Source organism: Chenopodium album, chromosome 6 (assembly GCF_948465745.1).
Source record: "Chenopodium album chromosome 6, dcCheAlbu1.1, whole genome shotgun sequence".
In the NCBI taxonomy this organism is placed as follows: domain Eukaryota; kingdom Viridiplantae; phylum Streptophyta; class Magnoliopsida; order Caryophyllales; family Amaranthaceae; genus Chenopodium; species Chenopodium album.
The window spans coordinates 6,956,504-6,978,880 of record NC_137839.1 but is presented as its reverse complement, the minus strand read 5'-3'; the positions used below and the strand labels follow the sequence as shown (position 1 = coordinate 6,978,880).

Sequence of the window (22,377 nt, the reverse complement as noted above, 5' to 3'; positions counted from 1 at the left end):
TATAGTTCTACATCAACAAACAAGAAAAAGTTTGCACAAGTAGGTTACCTTGCATCAAATTTAGTGAACTACAAGTCAAATCAACTAAAAAACTTCAAGCCAAAATCTATTCAATGGAGAAAGAAAAGACATAAGCATAAACAGAAAAGAATCCTTTTTCAATGAAACAGTTTGATCAATATGGCAATTAGCTCAAAAAAGGATGGTCACATAATTCATTTATAAGATTAAGGTTTTCAGAATACTTATGATATGAAATGGTACAATTTTAAACAAAAAAGGTACTACAAATAGCTTTATCATGTAATGGATACAAATTAACAGTATCAAAACAAGCAACTAATATCTGCCAAGCTGGGGAACAGTCTTCACCTGAGTAATGCAAGCATTAATGCTTGGCAGCGTAATTCTCCAGATACCATTTGTAAGTATCTACAAGACCATCTTTAAGAGAAATTTTGGGTTCCCAACCCAATTCCATCAACTTTGAGCTGTCCATAAGCTTCCTTGGGGTTCCATCAGGCTTAGTCTTATCCCAAACAAGCTCCCCTTCAAATCCAACCACCTCCTTCACAAGCTCAGCCAACTCCTTAATACTCACCTCCTTGCCACTCCCGACATTCAAGTGGCTCAACCCACTATACTTGTCCATCATAAACACTACAGCATCAGCAAGATCATCGACATGCAAGAACTCCCTCAAAGGAGACCCACTTCCCCACACAACCACCTCCTTATCACCCCTCACCTTCGCCTCATGAAACCTCCGAATCAACGCAGGCAAAACATGGGAATTCTCAGGATGGAAATTGTCATTAGGGCCATATAAATTAGTGGGCATACCAGAAACTGCATCCCAATTATGTTGAATTCGATAAGCTTGGCACATCTTGATTCCTGCAATTTTAGCAATGGCATACCACTCATTGGTGGGTTCCAAAGGACCAGTTAAAAGTGCAGATTCCGTGATTGGTTGAGGAGCAAACTTAGGGTAAATGCAGGAGGAGCCAAGAAAGAGGAGTTTTTCGACACCATGGGTGAAAGATGAGTGGATGACATTGGTTTGAATCTGAAGGTTAATGGCAATGAAATCGGCAGGGTAAGTGTTATTAGCATGGATTCCCCCAACTTTAGCAGCAGCAAGTATAACATATTTAGGCTTCTCAGAAGCGAAAAAAGTATCAACAGCAGATTGGACAGTGAGGTCAAGTTCAGAATGTGTCTGGAGAACAAGGTTGGAGAATCCAAAAGATTGCAGCTTGCGAACTATGGCAGATCCCACTAACCCTCGATGACCTGCTACAAAAATCTTCGCCGATTTTTCAGAGAAGAAGGAACCTGAAACAAAATCAAGATAATAAGACGATATAGATCAAATCATTCAAATCATACAGAAAATATGAGAGATCAAGGAGGAAAGGATGAAGCGTGAAATTACCAGCATTGGTGTCAACCATGATTACGGAAGAGGCAGAATCGAAGCAACCACAGATAGAGCTTCAACTCTGATTTAGATAATGTTTAATGCATAAAAGGGCAACTTCCAAATCTGCAGACACCCAACAATCAGTTTATCAGTGGAAGATCCAGACATTTCAATTTTCAGGCGGCACAAATCAATGTTACTGTAATCTATAGTTGATGTTAAAACACAGGGAAAAATAATAATGTTATGTCATAAGAAATCTTTTTACTAACAATTGCACAAACACTAATGAAAATCGCCTATGATATCGAAGAACCTACATGATAAAATCTTGTAATCTCAATCCAAAATGAAGATTTTGGTCCCAAGTCAAAACCTTTGTTTGCAAATTGCAACCATGGAAGAAGATTTCAGTGTTCATTTCCCACTTCTTAATAATTACAATACTAATAAACAACATGTTTGCATTCAATATTCACTTCTATTCATCCCATTTGACAGCAATTTTGCAGTCAATATTGACTTCTATTCATCCCATTTGATAGTTTCATCAATCTACCCAAACAATCATATTTCAAATCACTACATTTCATCACATTTGATCTGCATTCAGACTACTCAACCATTTAAGTAATCTAATTTCATCAATCCACCCAAAAAACAATAATTCATATTACTAGCAGATCATAGAAAAGAATAGAGAAATCATGATGCCAAAAAACTACCCTTTTGGAGAATAGATCAGACCCCATTGATCTAAATCATCTAATACAATATGCACATTACCTGTTCGACATTATGTCTCAAAGACCCAGATTTTACTTTCACTTCCAAATTTTGTGGGAATTACATAAAATTACATTATAATCAAGATTTCAAATCTGGGTTTCTACAGATTCAAGCAAAATTTAGCAACAAGAAGAGAGAGAAAGAAGGGTTTTCAAAGTACAATTCTTTACCTATGTGTCGGTGATAGCGGGTGCTGCTTCTGAGTTCTTGCTGATTGCCTGATTGGGTGGTGATGCTTCTGTGAAATTCCTATAAATGAGAATTATCACAATTTAATTTTGTATAGAATGAAATTGGATATTCTTTTTTGGAGCTTGATGAACTGTGATAAATATTTTAATTGTTTATTTATGAACAAGGGCTTTAAACGGCTATCGTGCAAACTGTAACTACTAACTTAGTACTCCCTCGGTCCCTCCTATGCTCCTAGCCGGTTAGGGCCACTTGGATGTTAATTGGGTCATTAGGTCGTTTTCAGGTTGAAACTACGAAGTAGATGATTCATGTAATAGTGTTATACTACTTTCGTTTTTTATTAGTTATTAGTTGACACGTTTTTTTTTTTTTTTTTTTTTTTTTGACGGGAAGCTTAGGCAACTTTATTAATCAAACATTTGGCTTAAATCAGCCAACACAAGTTCAGCTACATCATGAGGATAATCCTCCAACCAAACTCTAAAATCAAAATAAATAGAACACAATTTGGCTAAGCTATGTGCCACCTTGTTGCCTGAACGCTTCACAAATGAGAAAGAGCATGCCTGGCATGAGCGAGTTAACATAAGAATGTCGTTGACTATCCTCCCAAAAGCAGTGGAGGTGACTATTGCCTTCGATAGGTGCGAGTAGAGCTTGAGACAGTCAGTCTCCAAACAAACACTCGAGAAACCCGCCTCTAGTGTGACTTGCAATGCGTTCCTCATAGCCATTGCTTCCATGACATCAACCTCAAAGCAGCCATCCATCTTCATACACATAGCAACCACAACATCACCTATATGGTCGCGCATTACCCCACCAAAACCCACAGTAGCCGATTGAAGAATGGCAGCGTAGTTGACACGTTTTTATTTTAGCACTATTTATACACTTTCATTTGACCATGTTTTGTGATTTTTATGTGAAGAAAAATATAGTTAAGTACTCAAGTGGGATCTTGATAGATTCGTTATAAACTTATAATATATATTTACAAAATATCAACTTTTTATAATTTTTGCTTATTGGTAATTAAAGATATTAATCATTGAATTTGTGCATTGACAAACGTGACTAAAGAAACGTGTCAATTAAAAGGAAACGGAGGAAGTATCAGATTCAGGTTATTGCGTTGGGTTACTTACTTAGGGCATGTTCTCATTGACTGAAATGAGCTGAACTGAACTGATAAAAGCTGAATTGAATTGAACTTATTAGAGCTGAACTGAAATGAAATGAATATTTAATAAGAGAAGGAAATCAGGAGCTGAACTGAACTGAACTTATTAGAGTTGAACTGAACTGAACTTATTAGAGCTGAACTGAACTGAAAATAATCGTATGAAAACATACCCTTACTTTGTCAATTGTTTAGTACAAGTATATGAAAAATACGCACATTAAGCAAATGTAACAAAATGATCTGGAGTAATTGTTTGTTTTTTCCCCAAGTTCGAATATATATTTGTTAGCTCACAAATACGGATAAAGTTAGTGAAATCCTTAGGGGTTATAAAACATATTCCTACGCCTCAAACCCTCAACCATCAACTTAAACTTTTGGTTGAGATAATCCTTTAATATGGTATCAGAACCAGCGTGACAAAAAAGTCAAGGGTTCAAATCTTATCCACCCCCTACTTTCAAGTAGAATATTTTGCGCAGGGCATGATGAGGTCCCATGCTCCATCTACACTTCAAGCCCAATAGCCTCTCATGTGATAAGAGTACGTATAAAACATATTCTCGACTATCTTACAAAGAGCCTAATCAAGCCATTTTGATCAGCTCAAGTCTGCAAGTCAAAGAACTATATGACTAGTGAGATAGTGAACTACTCATGCAGTTTCATAAAAAAGTCTCCAAGTTCCTAAGCAAAGCATGCATCACATTGTTGTGCCTCAAGGCCCAATTCCTTTCGCCCAAAACATCCGAAAAGTTTAAAAAAAAAAAAAAAAGGACCTCAGCCCAAGCCGCAAGGCACAAGTAAATATGTTCAATCCTTAATTTGATCCTATAAAAACAGTACACTATCCTGCTAAGTGATCAGTCTTCATTGTTCTGTCTCATAAAACACAATACTTAAGGAGAAGTACTACCTGAGACATAAAATATTCCTTTATTGCATATAATAATTAACGGAGGTTGTAAATTTGTTCTTAAGAGAACTAGTCGCCGTGCCTTAGTTGTTCTTATGCTTACTGTCATATTGTTTGATGACTTTGATCCAATTTATATTTATCCAACACTAATGCACTACTTACTGCACTCGGCGCCATATCATACCAATCTCCATCCCAGGACCATGAATCTTGTAAGATCAGTAACATTGAATTAACCTTTATTTCCATTTAATTATAGCTATGACTCTATAAGCTCAAATAAGTAGTTATGACAAGGGTTAAAAAATTCAAATAAAAAATTTGCACCTATACTAACTACACAAGTTCATATTTGTATAAAGTTTTAAGCGGTATCAAGTAAATTTATATAATTTTAATTACATTCAAATATACTCCATATAAGTAAATTTATAAGTGTAAATTAGGTGAATATATATCACCTTTAATGTAATAACAAGAAGAATGGACGTAATTTTTTTTTTTTTCTCTATTTATTGAGGGATACAATTTATAATTAAAATCTAACTACTAGCTAGTTTCCTAATGATTTCTTATCCAAATCCTACCAATTCAATACCTACTACATAGACAAACATCTCAAATAGAGTTAATAGACAAGAGCAAAAGACTAGAAAACAATCACATTCACGCTTCACACTTGTATCAGTTCCATGCCTAATGATTTTCAAACAAAAATAAGCCAGCAATCTTCTTGTGCATGTATGTGGACCACTATTATTCATCTTCTTAATAGGTTAGTTTGTTTGTTTGTTTTTTTTTTTAAAAATTTTTTTTTTCTCTTTATTTATTTATTTTTTTCCTAATTTTGCATCTCTTGCTAAAAATCTCATGCATAATCATAAAAGGGTTTAGGTTTTAAAAAAGTCTAAAACAATGAGAAAAAACTTCAATTTGATTCTATAAATCATACATACTTCTTCCGTCTCATAATATAATGCACGTATTCTTTAAAGCGCGTCCCAAAATACTATGTTTGCTTGAAATCTTTACTAATTTATCTATCATTATTTTTAGACAAAATTACCGTTAAGATAGAACAGTTCATTCGATCGTTATCCTTCACCAAATTAAGCCTCATTATACAACTCCAAAAAAAATGAAATTTGTAACGTTGATTTGGGACCAATGCATAAACATACTCTGAAGTGTGAAGTGTGTTACGTAAATGCTAGGCAAGGCATTCCCTCTAGGCTCATATAGGGGGACCAATTATGTTGGTGATGAAAGAGTAATATCACTTATCAAGTTTTAGCCTTTGTTTCCAACTAGGCTTCTTTTTCAAGTTTTTTGAACTATTACCTCTATAATCCAAAAGAAAAGAAAATAATAATAATAATAATAATAATAATAATAATAATAATAATAATAATAATAATAATAATAATAATAATAATAATAATAATAATAATAATAATAATAATAATAATAATAATAATAATAATAATAATAATAATAATAAAATAATAAAATAATAATAATAATAATAATAATAATAATAATAATAATAATAATAATAATAATAATAATAATAATAATAATAATTAACACAATCAGGGTTGTCTGACTTCGTTCCTGGTCGTGTTGTGTCGGCGGCGGCTCAGCGGAAGCGGGACAAGTATGGGGCGCGTTGCAGGGCTATTGGCTATGGTTTTCTTCCTTTCTCCTTTTCTTCGTTGGGGGAATTAGAGAAGGATGCTATTGCGTTGCTGAAGCGGGTTCAGGCGTTCGCTAAGACTCAGGATATTGGTGCTCGTGCAGCTGCTCACATCTTCAGCAGGATCGGGTTCGCTATAGCTAGAGGGGTGGGGGCCCAGATTGTATCTCGGCTCCCTACCAATTTCTTGTAAATTGATTGACTCTGTACGTTTTTTTTTTTTTTTTTATTAATAATAATAATAATAATAATAATAATAATAATAATAATAATAATAATAATAATAATAATAATAATAATAATAATAATAATAATAATAATAATAATAATAATAATAATAATAATAATAATAATAATAATAATAATAATAATAATAATAATAATAATAATAATAATAATAATAATAATAATAATAATAATATAACAGGACGAATTAAATGTGAAAATTAGACCTGTCAAAATTAATACATATAAATCGCGAGAGTTAAATTACTTTCCATTTTATTTGATTTTCGCTCGAATATAATGATTTAAATTGATAATATTGGGAGCCCAAATTAAAATAAGCCTTTAGTGAACTTGAAATTGGCTACATTTAAGTATGCCAAACCAATGCAAATATGGCCCAGCTGTTGATGACCCAAACCGAAGTCATCTTAAATTAGACCTTAATCACCTTATTACCTTGACATAAACATGTTATTAACTACGAAGTTTATAAGTGTATCTCAACATAATGGTGCAATTCAGAGGTTAAGTAGTACAACACTTTGAAGATTGAAAGTTAATTATATGATGACGTAGTTACATACACAATTTGACTTGATCTAATCTAAGCCCAACATGTACGACAATACAAGTGTATGTTCCTACGGAGTAAATCATTGTGAAATATTACCTCCGTTTCTTATTATGTGCAACAAAGGAATATTCCTTTGTTGCACATAAAATATTCCTTTGTTGCACGAAGGTAGTATTAGTAATACAAATCGTATTCTTTACCACATGATGTGATACTCCAATATTATTAATCTAGCTCGTCATTCACTCAACTTCACATATCATAAAACTAAATTAACCTGATTAGATTTGATTTGAACTAAAGTGATGTAATTGACTCAACTTCACATATCATAAATCTAAGTTAAACCCGATTAGACTTGACATGAATTAGAAGTATTCTATGTGATATTCTTTATTTGTTCAAATTTACCCCACTTAATTTGTTAGCCCAAAGATTATTTGTATCGACTAGTAATACAAGGAAAAAACTACGGGTTCGTTTGGCATCGCTTTAATTTTTTGTTTTTTGGTTTTTTTGTTTTTCAAAATCATATGAAATCTATCATATAATGAATAAAAAATTAGTCAAACTTATCAAAATAATAATAATTTGAAAACTTACAACAGAAAAGTGAAAACACATTTTTCTTAATTCCTGTTTTTGGTTGTAAAGGATTTGATTAAATCATATTTATTGATATTGTTTATAGTTAGCAATCCCTTGATTTACTCTTTAGATTGATAGTCAAAGATATCCCTTATTCTTAGCTAATGTTCCTAGATAAGTACTCCAATGTATCTAGTCGTATTATATTGCTTACTCATGTACTATATATACTCATGGAATCACATCAATATAATTAAGCTTTCCAACATTCTCTTTCTCATAACTCTATCATGGTATCATGAGCTTTTGATCCATCTTTTCTTGCTTCCGCTACTACCATGGTTACACTATCAAAACCTTTTGTTGACACCGACAAATGATGGTGACCATATCAAACTTTCTTCTCGGAAAGCTTCAAACCAAAATCACATTTTTCACTCAACTCTTTTGGCACCCCGTATTTCATATACCAAGAGATGCCATTGATATATATTTTTTTCTCCAAACCCCTTACATGGAGAAACAAACCTTTTTCGATATCCCGTAGTCTACCTACCATGTGTTACCATATACGAAATTCTCTCCAAAACCATTATGGAGAAACATAACATTCTGTTCTAAACCACCATCACCACCATTAATATTTTCTATCTCGCCTTCAATGGTGGTGAAGGATCGGAACCTCTATATTTTTTTCCCTTCCATTTGTTGCGAGCATACGCTAGCAAATTTTTATTTATTTTTAAATATTTACAATCAATGGTTCATGTGTTTAAAAACCGTGAAAAACACCCATTAAACAACATCTTATTCTCTCTCTATATACTACTTCGTATCTTTTTACTTCTTCATGCAACTCCTCCATCTAAAAAAAAAAAATCTCTCTCTTAACTCTAAATTTGGTACGTACACCTCTCAATTGAAGAAACACCAACATCTTGAAGTGGCAATCAACAATCAAGAAGAACATTCATTTTACAAGATTGTACTTTCCCTTTGGCCGTCCATCTTGCGGGGGCGTGTAAAGGATTTGATTAAATCATATTTATTGATGTTGTTTATAGTTAGCAATCCCTTGATTTACTCTTTAGATTGATAGTCAAAGATATCCCTTATTCTTAGCTAATGTTCCTAGACAAGTACTCCAATATATCTAGTCGTATTATATTGCTTACTCATGTACTATATATACTCATGGAATCACATCAATATAATTAAGCTTTCCAACATTCTCTTTCTCATAACTCTATCATTGGTTTTTAAAATACTGAAAACCGAAAACAAAATAGAATGCCAAACAAAAAATTCTTTTTTCTTGTACCTAATGTGAAATCTTCTACGAGACAAAAAAAGTCAAAGTAGGAACAATAAAAGAAAACAGAAGTAGTAACGAGAACAAGAAACGACAAAAGTGTGAATATTTGTGTGGCAAGAAAAGACCACGGAGAAGGTGTTGGTTGCGAAGAGAATCAGTATAGTAATGCTTTAAAGCCACATTATAATCTAATCAACGGCGTGCCGGAAATGATGTTATAACTGGTAAAAAGGAATGCCTAAAGATTTACTTTGTTCCTCTTTTCTTTAACATAATCAAATGATTGATGCACTAAAATGGGAAAAAGTATTTCGAGTATAATTATTTAAAGTAGAAACTACAACTACTAGTATTCATTATTTTGTAGCCTTTCTTGCTCTTTGGCCTCATGGCTGATGACACAAGTAGGTGTCCAAGGTTCGTCACTTGGATTATTTTGACCAATTGCAAAAATGTATCTTAATGTTTTAGACTTTAATAAGTGGAAATAGATGATAATGAAAAAACTCTTAGCGATTAACTCACGAAAGAGTTTATTCATACAAAATAAATGAATAAAGCTTTTGAGCATGGAGCGCCCGCGCAAGGAGGCCAACTGGCCAAGCACCCATTGGTGAGTGGTGACTGGTGAGTTCGGGTGCTTGCTTCCTTGATTTTTGCCACGTGTACTTTTCTCTATCGTTTGAAGTTTTGTTTGACTAATGGTCAAGATAAAAATTAGTCAAAATGGCTATTAATGTGTTACTTGTGGAGTAATTAAAGGGTTTCTCAAGTTTTTTTACGTGTATTACGGATACAGAGTATAAATTATAAAGGAATCATTGAAATGTAACTTAGGTTAAATAAGTCATTCATATGCTCATTATTTTTTTTTTATCTTCCTTTCTCCATTAGAGTTATAAAAACTCTCTATTCTTGTATTTGTTGACTAGGTTTTATTAATTGAACCACATAATGAAATTTTTGTGTATTTCGGTTATCTTCTTCATTACTTTCTCATTTTATATTGTTTCATTGACTATTGTTGTGCACAAACAATGTACAACACCAACTACTTGTATTTCTTTTTTGACACAAACTACTTGTATTTCATAACAACAATATCATGCATCAATCTAATGCACACCATATACGAGATGCAAATTAGGGCAATTGCATTATCTAGATAGAAAAGTTATTTAGTGAACTATAATTTAGTGAATCATAAAGACAGGAAGATTATAGTGTGAATTCTATCAAAATTGTTATACTCTCCCTCCGTTCTCATTTGAAATCTTGGACTATTCACAAGTAAAGAGATTCTTGTAACTTCTTTTCAATATAAAAGAAAAAAACATGATCATATTAGGTCTTTTGATATAGATTCGAATTAAAAAGTATCAAACATTTATCTTTAATTACTAGCATACAATTGTATAGTTATAGATATTAACAAATAAAAATGTACACTTAGGGTCTGTTCTCATACGTTGAAATTCAACTCAGTTTAGTTCAGTTCAGTTCAGTTCAGCTCAGTTCACCTTCTCTTATAAAATATTCATTTCAGTTCAATTCAGTTCAGTTCAGCTCAGTTCAGTTCAGCTGAATTCAGTCAATGAGAACATGCCCTTAAATCGTGCCCAAAGAAATATACAGGAAGAACTTTTGAAAATTGTGGGAATGTTTTTAATTATCCCCCTTTCTCGTTGTTTACCGAAGTAGTTTTGTGTAAAATCATTTTTTTTTTGGGTGTTGAGAGAGCCACAAGGCAGGGGTGAAAATTGATTTTAGGATCTTCTATAACCGGGAGGAAAGCTTTAACCACATGAGCTATATCACTCTCATCACCATAGATAGAGGTTGATACTTAACGATGGAGTACTACAAATATTGATCAATAAAATAATGATCACGGAGTTTCACAATATTACAGTTTGCATGCATGAGATTTGATATGCATGAGTGGTGAAAAGATTTTGTAATAAAAAATAATTTAGGAGTATATATCTCGATATTTGTAGATTCAATAATGGAGAGCACAGTATAATTTTACAATTCTGCGCAGTAGTCATGTGAATAGGTTTAGAGAGACATGATATGAATCATTATATGCACAAATACTGCTATATAAGTAGAGATTAGGAAATTTCTTGGTTATGGTGGAGAATGGACATTACTTTTTGCCCACTATTTTCGAGTTACATGCATGATATGATAGACTATAATATAGTATCAACCTTGATCTCCTAATTTCTTCTTACTTAAATCTTATTATTACACAATGCTATGAGTGTCAAAATCGATTTTCGTAATTTCACCAATATATAAATGGGCATGGCAGATGTGCTACACTATGTAGGAGAGTAGACAATTTACAAGTTGAAAGGAGTATCAATTGGACGTTGATGCAGTAGTGATTGGGACTGTACTTGGTAGGAAGGACTGTGAGTTTGATCACCCACAACAACAATTGAAAAGGGAATGAAACCTAACCATCCAAAATTGAATCCGAATTTGAAAATTCAGATTAGCCCAAAGACTGAACCGAATGAAACAAAAAAAATTAAAAAAAAAAAGTTGAAAGGAGGTTCTTTTTAAACCAATTTATGATAAGGGTACGAGATGATTCTAAATTAAAAGTTTAAAATGCGTTTTATTTCTATAAACCAATTTATGATAAGGCTTGTGGCCCTATATATATGGAAGCATTATGGAGCCTAAATTCATTCCTATAAAGGATGGGAGATTAAAGAGCATGATGATAAACAGATGAAAAGAACACGTAATAGGAATTTTTCATATTCATGTGGTTAAATGAACTCACGATATATTCCAATAAGTTCACATTAATAAAATTAACAAAGTCCAACATGGTACGTACAACTGAATTAAGTAGTTCTAACACATTAAAATTTTCTACATACAGATGGTACTATCCATGAGTTCAAATAATTTAAGTGGATTCTAATTAAGGGATACATAGTTATAAGTTATGATCTCATTTGAACCCTAAATCCAATTTAATTTGACCCGAGGTTGGAATTCACCTAATTTGCTTAAGACATCATCTACCTAATTTTGTGTGTTTAGTTATGAGCGTGCTTCAATAGATGCAATCATGTCAACAAGTGCTATATCTATACATTATGGGCGTGCCAAAGATGTGGTCTCGCATATGGAGAGCACTCTTCCACCGTTGCCAAGGAGGATTGTTAATTAGTGTAGGACTTCTTTTATAACCATATCAAACAATTTCGGATCATTTTAGCTTTCATGCACAATTGTATTTACTCATAGTCATAGAGAGTGAGAGATGGCTTAAGTGGTTAAACCTTTCCTCCTGGTTTTGAGATCGATTCTCATCACTCGCCCTTATAGCTCTCTAAACACCAAAAATTAAACCAATTGATAAAATTAAAAATTATATTAATGATCTTAATTATAGGTTATTTTGAAAGTATAGCCAAGGCTAAGGGATCATCAACTAATAAGAACCTAGTTCTGTGCATAATCAACCTCTATTATTCGATTTAAATTTGACAAAATGCATGTAATTAATAAAAGCAACACAACTTTTACCATACTAATGTCCTTAAATAATCAATATCTATACTTAGGCCTTGTTTAGTTCACCTTATTTTTACTTATTTAAGAAAAAATAAGTTCAGATCAGATCAGATCAGAAAAAATAAGTTCAGATCAGATCAGATCAGAAAAAATAAGTTCAGATCAGATCAGATCAGAAAAAATAAGTTCAGATCAGGTCAGATCAGAAAAAATAAGTTCAGATCAGATCAGATAAGTTCAAATTAAATACAAATTATTATTATTATTATTATTATTATTATTATTATTATTATTATTATTATTATTATTATTATTATTATTATTATTATTATTGTTATTGTTATTATTATTATTATTACTACTACATATTATTATTATTACTACATATTATTATTATTATTATTATTATTATTATTATTATTATTATTATTATTATTATTATTATTATTATTATTACTACTACTATTATAATAATAATAATAATTATTATTACATATTATTATTATTATTATTATTATTATTATTATTATTATTATTATTATTATTATTATTATTATTATTATTATTATTGTTCAAACAATAAACAATAATAATTAAATTTTCATTATAAGCTCCAAATCATAAACGTTTACAAATATAATTTCCATCATAAGAAGTTCCAAATTTCCTTCGCTATATTAAGTTGTACTTCGTTCATTAGGCCTTACGATTCTCGTTAAACAAATCATAATCTGCTCTTGGTTCGATTTCTATACCACTATCAATGGGTATATCTAACTCATGTAATCGAATAAAATTGTGAAGTGTGAATGCAGCAACCATAATCACCAATTGATGTTTAGTGTCCATACTTGGCATCATTGTGAGTAGTTTCCATTGAGATTTGAATTGTCCAAAACATCTCAAATCATTCCAATGATTTGTTACTAGTTTGATATTGAATTGCTTTCCACATTTTACGATCAAAGTACTCATTATTCTATCCCAATTAAGCTTTAAATATCCAAATTCTTTCATCTCCAAGCATATGTCCAACAATATCTCCGTACATTCTTCAGACCATGCTACCCAACCAGCCATTACACTATGATAAAGAGCACTTTGGAATCAATATTTCATGCATAAATTATAGAAATTAATGTTGAATTGGCACCTGGATTATAATCAAAAGGATTCTTTTGAAATAAATGAACTGAAGATAAAATATTAATTGTGCTTTATATTTTCATCGATATTACTTGCATTAGGTCAAATGTAAAATTCATGAAATCAAATAAATGTATATTTTCCTACATTATCTAAAAAACAATGGACAAATGATAAAATTAATGACATAGAGTGTTGAAGTATTTACCTATGATGGAGATAAAAGACAAACAACCTATTGAACAAATGAATAGACAAATATTTTAGGAGATTGATTTAGAGTGTGAAAATTATGACACTAACATGTTGTTTTATATAGGAAAATAGAGGTGTTACCCATAGTTGTTCGGAAAATTAAAATATGAAATGATAATTTTCAATTCAATTTAGTCAACCATTTTACATTACCAAAAAATTTGTAAAATTCCCTATAAAGCTATGACAAATTTAATCTGCAATTTAGGTTTTTTAGGATCCCATTTTAATACTTTCTTATAAATAAATTCATTTATGATGTTGGATATTGTAAATAATAAAATTATCAAATATTACAAGTATATTACCTTATACTATCTGATAATATTAATACTTTTAGGTTTCTTTTAAAATATTTGTAAGGGATCTAAAATATTTTATAATAATAATAATAATTTTCCTAATAATAATAATAATAAATAATAATAAAAAAAAATTAATATGTTTTAAAAAAAAACATTAATATTGAATAAATAAAAGTAGAATATTGAAATAATTAAAATAAGTTCAGATCAGAAAAAATAAGTTCAGATCAGATCAGATCAGAAAAGATAAGTTCAGATCAGATCAGAAAAAATAAGTTCAGTTCAGATCAGATCAGAAAAAATAAGTTCAGATCAGATCAGATCAGAAAATATAAGTTCAGATCAGATCAGATAAGATAAGATAAGATAAGATAAGATCAGACCAGACCAGATCAGCTAAAATCAGGTGAACTAAACAGGGCCTTAGTTAGTATTTAAAAACTATAACCAAGAAACTAAGAAAGACACATGTCCCAATCCATTCTATTACATTTCTCCAACCATAGTGCCACATGTCATCTTACACTATTAATTTTTTATTACACCATTTTTTTTAATTTTTTCATTAAACTTATACTTTATTTTTCATACACACTCCATCTCTTCGTCTTCTTCTCTCCCCTTTAATTCAACCTTTTCCTATTCTCTCTTTAATTTTAGCACTTCCACCTTCTATTTAAGCCTCTTTTTCGATTAAAGTTCCAAAATTTTAATTTCTTTAATCATGTTTCCGATTACATATTATACCCTATAATGACTTCCTGATATTTCCTCACTTATCCCTCAATACAATTTTATAGGATTAACCTGTGCATTGCACGGGCCAGAAGGCTAGTTATTATTAAAACTCAAAGGTAAGGAGTGTCAATCCGCCATGTGTCATTTTTTTTGTTACATTTCGCCATGTCATCTCCATGCCATTCGAACCCAAAAAAAAAAACTCCCATAAAGTTTGTAACCGGCTTTATTAATGCTACCATAATTGTCAATTATAGTGATTTATGTATTCAACATTAAAACATTTACTTAGCAGTTCTAAAATGAAGCAATGCAAATTTTTTTTTTTTTTTTTTAATTAGTATTCTAATTATTGGACTCAATTGAAGTATTGGAATCATTAAAATAGTAATTACAAAAAACTGTTGAATTGCCTCATATTATAACTGTTAAATATTTAATGCCTTAATTATGAAATTAATGGCTGAATTACACTTTTTTTTTTAATATTATAATCAAATCAAAACTTTCATATTAGTACTTTGACACTTACCCTATCATTATAAAATAAAACACTTTGCTATTGTGGTTGTGTGGTCAGAAATACCAAAAATTTGTTACAAAAATCGCTCATCCGCTCTTAGTAAAATAGTAGTGCATAATTTTCTATAGTATTGTTCGAGTAAAGAAGGGTAATTCTGAAGTGTCATGACTTTCTTAACATCTGATTTGTAAGAACATTTATTTTTATACATCATTAGTTTGTATAGTATTTGTTTAAATCTATATGCTATACTTATCTCCTTTAAAAAAAAAATGCTTATATGTAGATTTATAACTATTGTATAGGTTGTACTATGAAAATTGTAATCTACCTTCCCCAATAATTTTTATATACTACTAATAAGGTTTGTTATCGTTTAATTTTCTATCTTATCAATCAACGGTGTGTGTAGTGTTAATATGTCTTCTTACACAAGTTGATCATTTGTTGAAATATATCTTACATTTTGTGATTAGATGTCATTCCTCTTAGTTTTAAATTATTTATATGATTTTTTTTTTAAATTTGTGTGTGTGTGTGTGTGTGTTATTTGTAGTATTATTCAACTGGCTGATTTTGGTCCACACTTTACGAAGAGATATGACAAGAAAAAAAATGAAATATATTACGTACATTGGACTCTTTATAGGGAGTGAAAAAAACGATGGTATAGTAGAATAAGAGTACAAACGGTATAGTTTTTTAGGACTATAATGGTAATCTACGATTTACAAAAAATATGACTTTTTAAACGTTCAAATAATCTAGAGAAAAACAATGTGGAATTGATATTTGTGGTCAATTCAATTTATTGATTCTTTTAATTTGTGTAATATAGAGTAATAATATTAAAATCTATAAGTTTCAATCACTCTATATCCACAATCATCTAAAAAATATAACAAATCAATACAGTATGTTGTAAAAATAAGTATTTCAAAGGCTACAAATAATAGAATGAATAATGTAATCTATATATACTAATATATTAAAAAACGTTCTTAAAAAGGTCTCTATGCCACGTAGACCCCCTCACTAGGTTCGAACTATTGACCTCTTTGAAGAAATGTTATTGTTTAACCATCTAGGCGAATTGTTGATTATGCTTTAATGTTTCACTAAATAATATTATACTATAAAAGTATTGAATATACGTACTACATACAAACTATTTAATGCTCTTAAAATTAAAATTAGCACTTGCACAATTACAGAGTTAGTATCTCAGGGCAACGCCTGGACTACTCACTAGTTGTTTGATTAAAAAGAAGATGGTGTGGCGTGACTTTGTCATTGACTTTGAAAATGAATTCCGGCGCAACCGGGGTGCACATTGTATCGCGAGTATGTTCCTTAAGGTTACACACCACTCTCACTCTAAGACACTTTAGAGTAAGAGGCAGAGTCAAAGTAAACTTATGCCTAAAGAACACATGTGTTTAGTTAGTTTTGTGTATGATGTACATCCAAGAAGAAGATAACCAAGCCAATTTTACAAGCAAGGATGGAGTTTCAAGAGGATGAATCTTGACATCAAAGGGTGATTAAATCACCATAAACATCCAATTAATGGGAGGCTACAAGAGAATCTAATAAGAGATGAAGGAAGAATGCAAAAGGGTGAATGTATGTAGACATGAAAAAGTCTGCTCCACAACCCACTTGTGGGCAATCGTTGTTGGCAACAACCTATTTGTAAAGTAAGCTGATTTTTCTTATAAAATAGACATCAAAGGTATACCCCACGACCCACTTGTGGGCAAATGTTGTAGGCCACAACCTCTTGTAGAATAAACTGATCAATTTTAAAAAATCATGGTTTTTTACTCTCTTTAATCCAACATGTTAGTTGAAACGAACACTACAAGAGGGGGGGGGGTGAATTGTAGGTGAGTTCCTAGTGACTACTTTTTCAAAATATAAAACAGAATATTACGGAACTTTGGAATGCACACAGGATTTTACGAGGAAACCTTTCAGGGCCCAACTGAAAGTAAAACCTCGATCCTTCTAAGGGATTTCCAAACCAAACCAATTCACTAGCAAACACCAAGTTACAAACCTATTATAAAACAGACCTTTACTCACAAGTTTCAGATTGAGTTTGCTACACAGTAGTTACCTATCCTACCCAACCCAAGCTCCACACTTGGATTCACTCATACTACTATAGTAATACCTCACAACTTTTCACTCAAAGCTCACACACCTGTATGCAATATAAATTTCACACACACACCCAATAACCCAACCAATACAAAATATAGAACACCTAGAATATGTTATGTAAGCAATGCACGAAACTCGAAACTAATATGACAAGATTATAAGCTTGACAAACTTAAACAAATTAAGCTCTTAGATTTCCTCACGCATAAACTCACAAAAACTTATGAACTGAGATATCTACTATTTATACAAGGTTGACTCATATAGCAAGTAGGGTTTTTCAAAATATAATTAAGTTAATTTAACTAAATCTCAAAACATGGTTTTATGTAAATCAATTTGAATAAAATATTTTTGGAAAAATAAGATAAAGAAAGATTTAACAAAAAGAATAATATCTTTTTGTTAAACGGATTTTAAGAAATAAAACCAATTAGAAAATCTTTACTTAAAATCTATCTATTATCTTTTTTGTTTTAATTAGATTTGCCAAGCAACTTGTCACGCTTCTAATAGGTTTCATGTATATTTACTTAACATATTTAACAATAAATCTAGAAGATAAAATCTTAACTAAATAAATATTGTTGTGTCGCGTTTCTGTAAATGTGGACTACTTGGGCTTCACGTAGACCAGGACCAAGTTCATGCTGTCACTTATGCTCTAGTCTTCAACTGGAACTTCGCAGACTAAGTTCTTTCCAGAACTTACTGTCTTCAGCTTGATGTCTTTAAGTTCCTGTAAGGGAACATTCCTGTTAGGGAACTTAGTTCTTGTTAGAGAACTCTTCTTATTCTTTGTTTGACTTTTCTCCAAAGGCCTCTTCATGTCTTCTTAGCTTGGGTTACTCTTCTACCACCAAGGTCTACTTCACCTGTACTAATCAAACACTAATAAACCTTTATGCGTTCAGTTTGCTTTAATTTAAGTTCATCATCATCAACAACCTTTAAGGTTCAACACAACATCATACATATACAACAATAAATAAACTAGCACGTATATGTTGTGTGGTTCGGGCGATGCACTGGGTTTTACTTTGAATATCAATAAATAATATTTGAGGTATAAAATAAAGACTATATAATTTAAAAAAACGAACAATAATTACTTTTTTTTTTTTGAAGAAACTAATGTAACCTTTTTTTCCCCTCTTATAAAGTATTATTTCTTTTATGTTCTCAAATAATAAAACATTTGTAAAAGTGGGATTAGTGGGAAAGAGAAATTATAAAACAAAAAGTGGATCATTTTTAAATATAGAAGTGTTGCAATTAATATGAAACGGATGTAAAAGGAAATGTTGCGATTAATACAAAACGAAGGGAGTAAAAAATAAAAAAAAATGGTAATGATAGGGCTATATATAAACATTATTATTGTTATTACTCCCTTTGTTTCATAACTATTGCAACACTAGTCATTGCACATAATTTAAAGATAGTTCTTACAGGATGAAGGATTGAAGGCTAAAGAGGAAATGTTATAATACTTCCTCCGTTACGTATTATGTGCAGCATTTTCTAAAAATGGAAGTTACACATTATGTGCAACAAACTGAAACTTTCCTATTTTAGTAAACTTTTTAAATAAAATTACCAACATGCCCTTACTAAAATTCAATTAACACATTAAAGCAAATATTATTAAGTTATTAATAACTCAAATTAATCTAATGATTTTTACCTAATTTAACCCTAAATTAACCATATTCAACCTTCCAACCCCAATTAACGCCCTGTAGTTTTATTCTCACTTATTTCTCACCATCTCCTTCAACCATCTTCTTCAACCATCACCTTCAATGGCTAACATCACCACCACCACCACCACCACCAGTCCACTATCACCACTCAAACGCCACCACCACTACCACCGCACCGATCTCCCCTCTCTTTGTTCATCTCCCCTCAAATTCAACCACCACCTTTGCTGGAAGTCGACGCCTCTGTCATGCTTGTCGCCGTCTCTACTTTCTTTCTCTTTCTTTCCTTTTGTTTCATTCTTGTCATTAAAACTCAAATTTGAAGCTTACTTTGGTTAAATATAACCATTGATGGTTAAATTTGACCAAATTAAGTTTTAATTGATGATAGAGAAGGTAATGGTTTTTCTTTTGTATTATTAGGATTGGTTTTTTTATAGGTGGCGGAATTCATGGTGTTCGATTTTTCCGGTTGGAGGTGGTGGTTTTGGAGTGGGTACGACTATTTGGGGAGGGAAGATGGGTATTTCGAGGCGGGTACGCCGATTTTGAGATGATGGGTGAGGGTTTTTGGATGTGTTTATTTGGTTATGGGTGATTTCTTGGTGGTTTACGAGGTGGCCAGGGCGGATGTTGGGATCTTGGTGGTGGTGTGGTGGGTCAATGACTAAGGTGGTTTTATTTGGTGGGGTGGGCGTCGGGCGGCCTGGTGGGTGGTGGTGTGGGCGGTTTAGTGGTCTGGTGGGTGGTTTGTGGGATGAATTAATTAATCATCCACTTTACCCTAATTACATTATTCCCCCACTTTGTTAATCATGCCTTTCAATTTTTTGTCTTGGGAAATGTGCACACCTCTTTGTTGCACATAATGTGTAACAGAGGAAGTATAAAGTATAGTTGGTAGGAATACATTTATTAGTAGTATGAGGTTTAAAAAAAACAAAAATAGTAATTGGGATTAGTAGGAGATCAGAGAAAAATATTAAAATAGTATTAGGTCTTTACCAAATAAGGAATTGTTGCAAATCATTATGAAATGGACTAACATAATAATTTTGATACAAATGTAGAAAGTATTGTTATCACTAATTTTAATTGTTTTTGTCATTTTAGTAATTAATTCCTCCATTTTTAAATATTTGCTCCACTTTTCATTTTCGGACATTTTTAAATACTTGTTTTATTTCCTTAATTGGAAAGCTTTTACACTATTTAATTCATTTCTCTCAACTAGTGGACTTAACACAAATCAGATTTTATTAATTTAATACTCCCTCTCCTCCTATTCTCTCAACTACTTTTAATTTTTACAATATTTTATTTTTCCGCTAACCATATTACCTCCATATTTTATTACTTTCATCCTCCAATTTCTGCTAAAACTCCGCACATAGAGATATGAAGCACGTATTGAAAAACGGAGGGAGTATTACTATAGTACGGAGTATAATATTGAGCAATATAATTCTTTTAAATTGTTAATTTTGAAAAAAAATTCCACAAGTTAGACTTATATTCCCTCTGTTTCTAAATACTAGCTTCACTTTTCATTTTCGGTCGTTTTTAAATACTTGCTTCATTTCCTTATTTGGAAAGTTTTTACAATATTTAATTCGATTCTCTTAACTAATGGACCTAACATAAATCATATTTTATTAATTTCATATTCTCTCTCCTCCAATTCTCTCAACTACTTTTGATTTTTACAATTTTTTTTCTTACCTACTCTACTACCACATATTTTAGTACTTTCTCCAATTTCTCCTAAAACTCCGCGCATGGAGAAATGGAGCAAGTATTTTAAAAGGCAAAAGCTAATTAGCACCCCCGGGGCGTTAGATAAGAGAATTAAAAGTGGAAATATTAGTGTAAAATTAACATTAATTACGTCGAACGACGCGTGATTTTGTCATGCATTCCTAACTTAATACCATTTCAACCAATATAATTATTCCTTATCTAACGCCCCGGGGCGCTCGTTAGCAAGATCCATTTTAAAATGGAGGAAGTATATATTTTCTTTTCAAATTGTATAACTCTTGTACATAAGCATGATATAGAGTATGTAAATCAATCCTTAGATACCCATGTCATCATCAGTTTAATAAAAAATTAATTAGCTTAGGGCATGTTCACATTTACTTAATTTTAGTTCAGTTCAGCTTCAATCAGTTCAGTTCAGTTCAGTTTAGCTCGAATCAGTTCAATTCAGTTCAACTCCCAATTTCCCTCTCTCATAAAATATTCATTTCAGTTTAGTTCAGTTCAGTTCAGCTCCAATCAGTTCAGTTCAGTTCAGTTCAATAAATATGAACCGACCCTTAGTCCTCTAACATAATATCAGAGTTAACATAATACAAAGATCACGCATTCGAACCTCTCCTCATTTCAAAATGGAATGTCGAAGGTCATCATCAATTACGTAGCAACATGAGGACTATATAAAGAAAACATAGCGCTTGAATTTCGCAGCAAAAGGCACGGGGTAACGCCTAAAGGCTCTAAATAGAAATTAAAGCATTATGCATTTGGAGGATTAATTTAGTGTTCTTTTTTCTCCCAATTGAACAAAAACCCAATGTTGGGGTAAGAGGTAGACATGCATGCACAACACCACAAATGAGATGCATTTCTAACTAAACGCATGTAATAATCTATCAGTACTACATACGTAAGATTTTTTTTTTTTTAAAGATAATATAAAGGCAAAGTCTTTTTCTTTTTGGATATGCGCTTAAAAGAGGTAAAGAACTGCAAGTAGGGATGATTCACGTAAAAGCTATACTAGAGTGTTTTTTTTTTTTTTTTAATTTTTTTTTTAATTTTTTTTTTATTTTATATATATATATTTTTCGGTTAATGATTATAAGTTTGTAACCCGAATTGCTATGAACTCAAACCGAATTATGCCGGGGTACATAAACTCTCTCCTATAGTAGCCCTTTTTCACCCAATTCGGTCATGATCAACCAAATTGTTTATAACTTGAACCGAATTAAAATTGTACAAAAATAAATTGAAATTGAACCAACCTGTTAAATAATCAGAATCGAATTAATCTGACCTATTAGTT

At 31.4% G+C, this 22,377-nt stretch overlaps 2 protein-coding genes across 2 annotated transcripts; both read right to left on the bottom strand.

Moving 5' to 3' along the window:
• Positions 1–201: 201 nt before the first annotated feature.
• LOC145634446 (putative GDP-L-fucose synthase 2) lies at positions 202–2,586 on the bottom strand. Its single transcript, XM_081685871.1, has 3 exons — positions 2,386–2,586; positions 1,439–1,549; positions 202–1,338 (listed from the first exon to the last, which is right to left on the bottom strand). The coding sequence occupies exons 2-3, from the start codon at positions 1,455–1,457 to the stop codon at positions 389–391; spliced, it is 969 nt and encodes a 322-aa protein (XP_081541997.1). The 5' UTR covers positions 1,458–1,549; positions 2,386–2,586; the 3' UTR covers positions 202–388.
• On the bottom strand, positions 2,386–3,180 carry LOC145636594 (uncharacterized). Its single transcript, XM_081688170.1, has 2 exons — positions 2,828–3,180; positions 2,386–2,464 (listed from the first exon to the last, which is right to left on the bottom strand). Exons 1-2 carry the CDS (start codon positions 3,178–3,180, stop codon positions 2,386–2,388), a joined length of 432 nt encoding a protein of 143 aa, XP_081544296.1.
• Positions 3,181–22,377: the final 19,197 nt, after the last annotated feature.

Coding starts and splice junctions, on each gene's coding strand:
- LOC145636594 (XM_081688170.1), bottom strand. CDS start 3,180: ATGGATGGCTGCTTTGAGGTTGATGTCATGGAAGCAATGGCTATGAGG. Junction 2,465..2,827: donor TTGGCTGATTTAAGCCAAAT/GTTTGATTAATA, acceptor TCTCATTTATAG/GAATTTCACAGAAGCATCAC.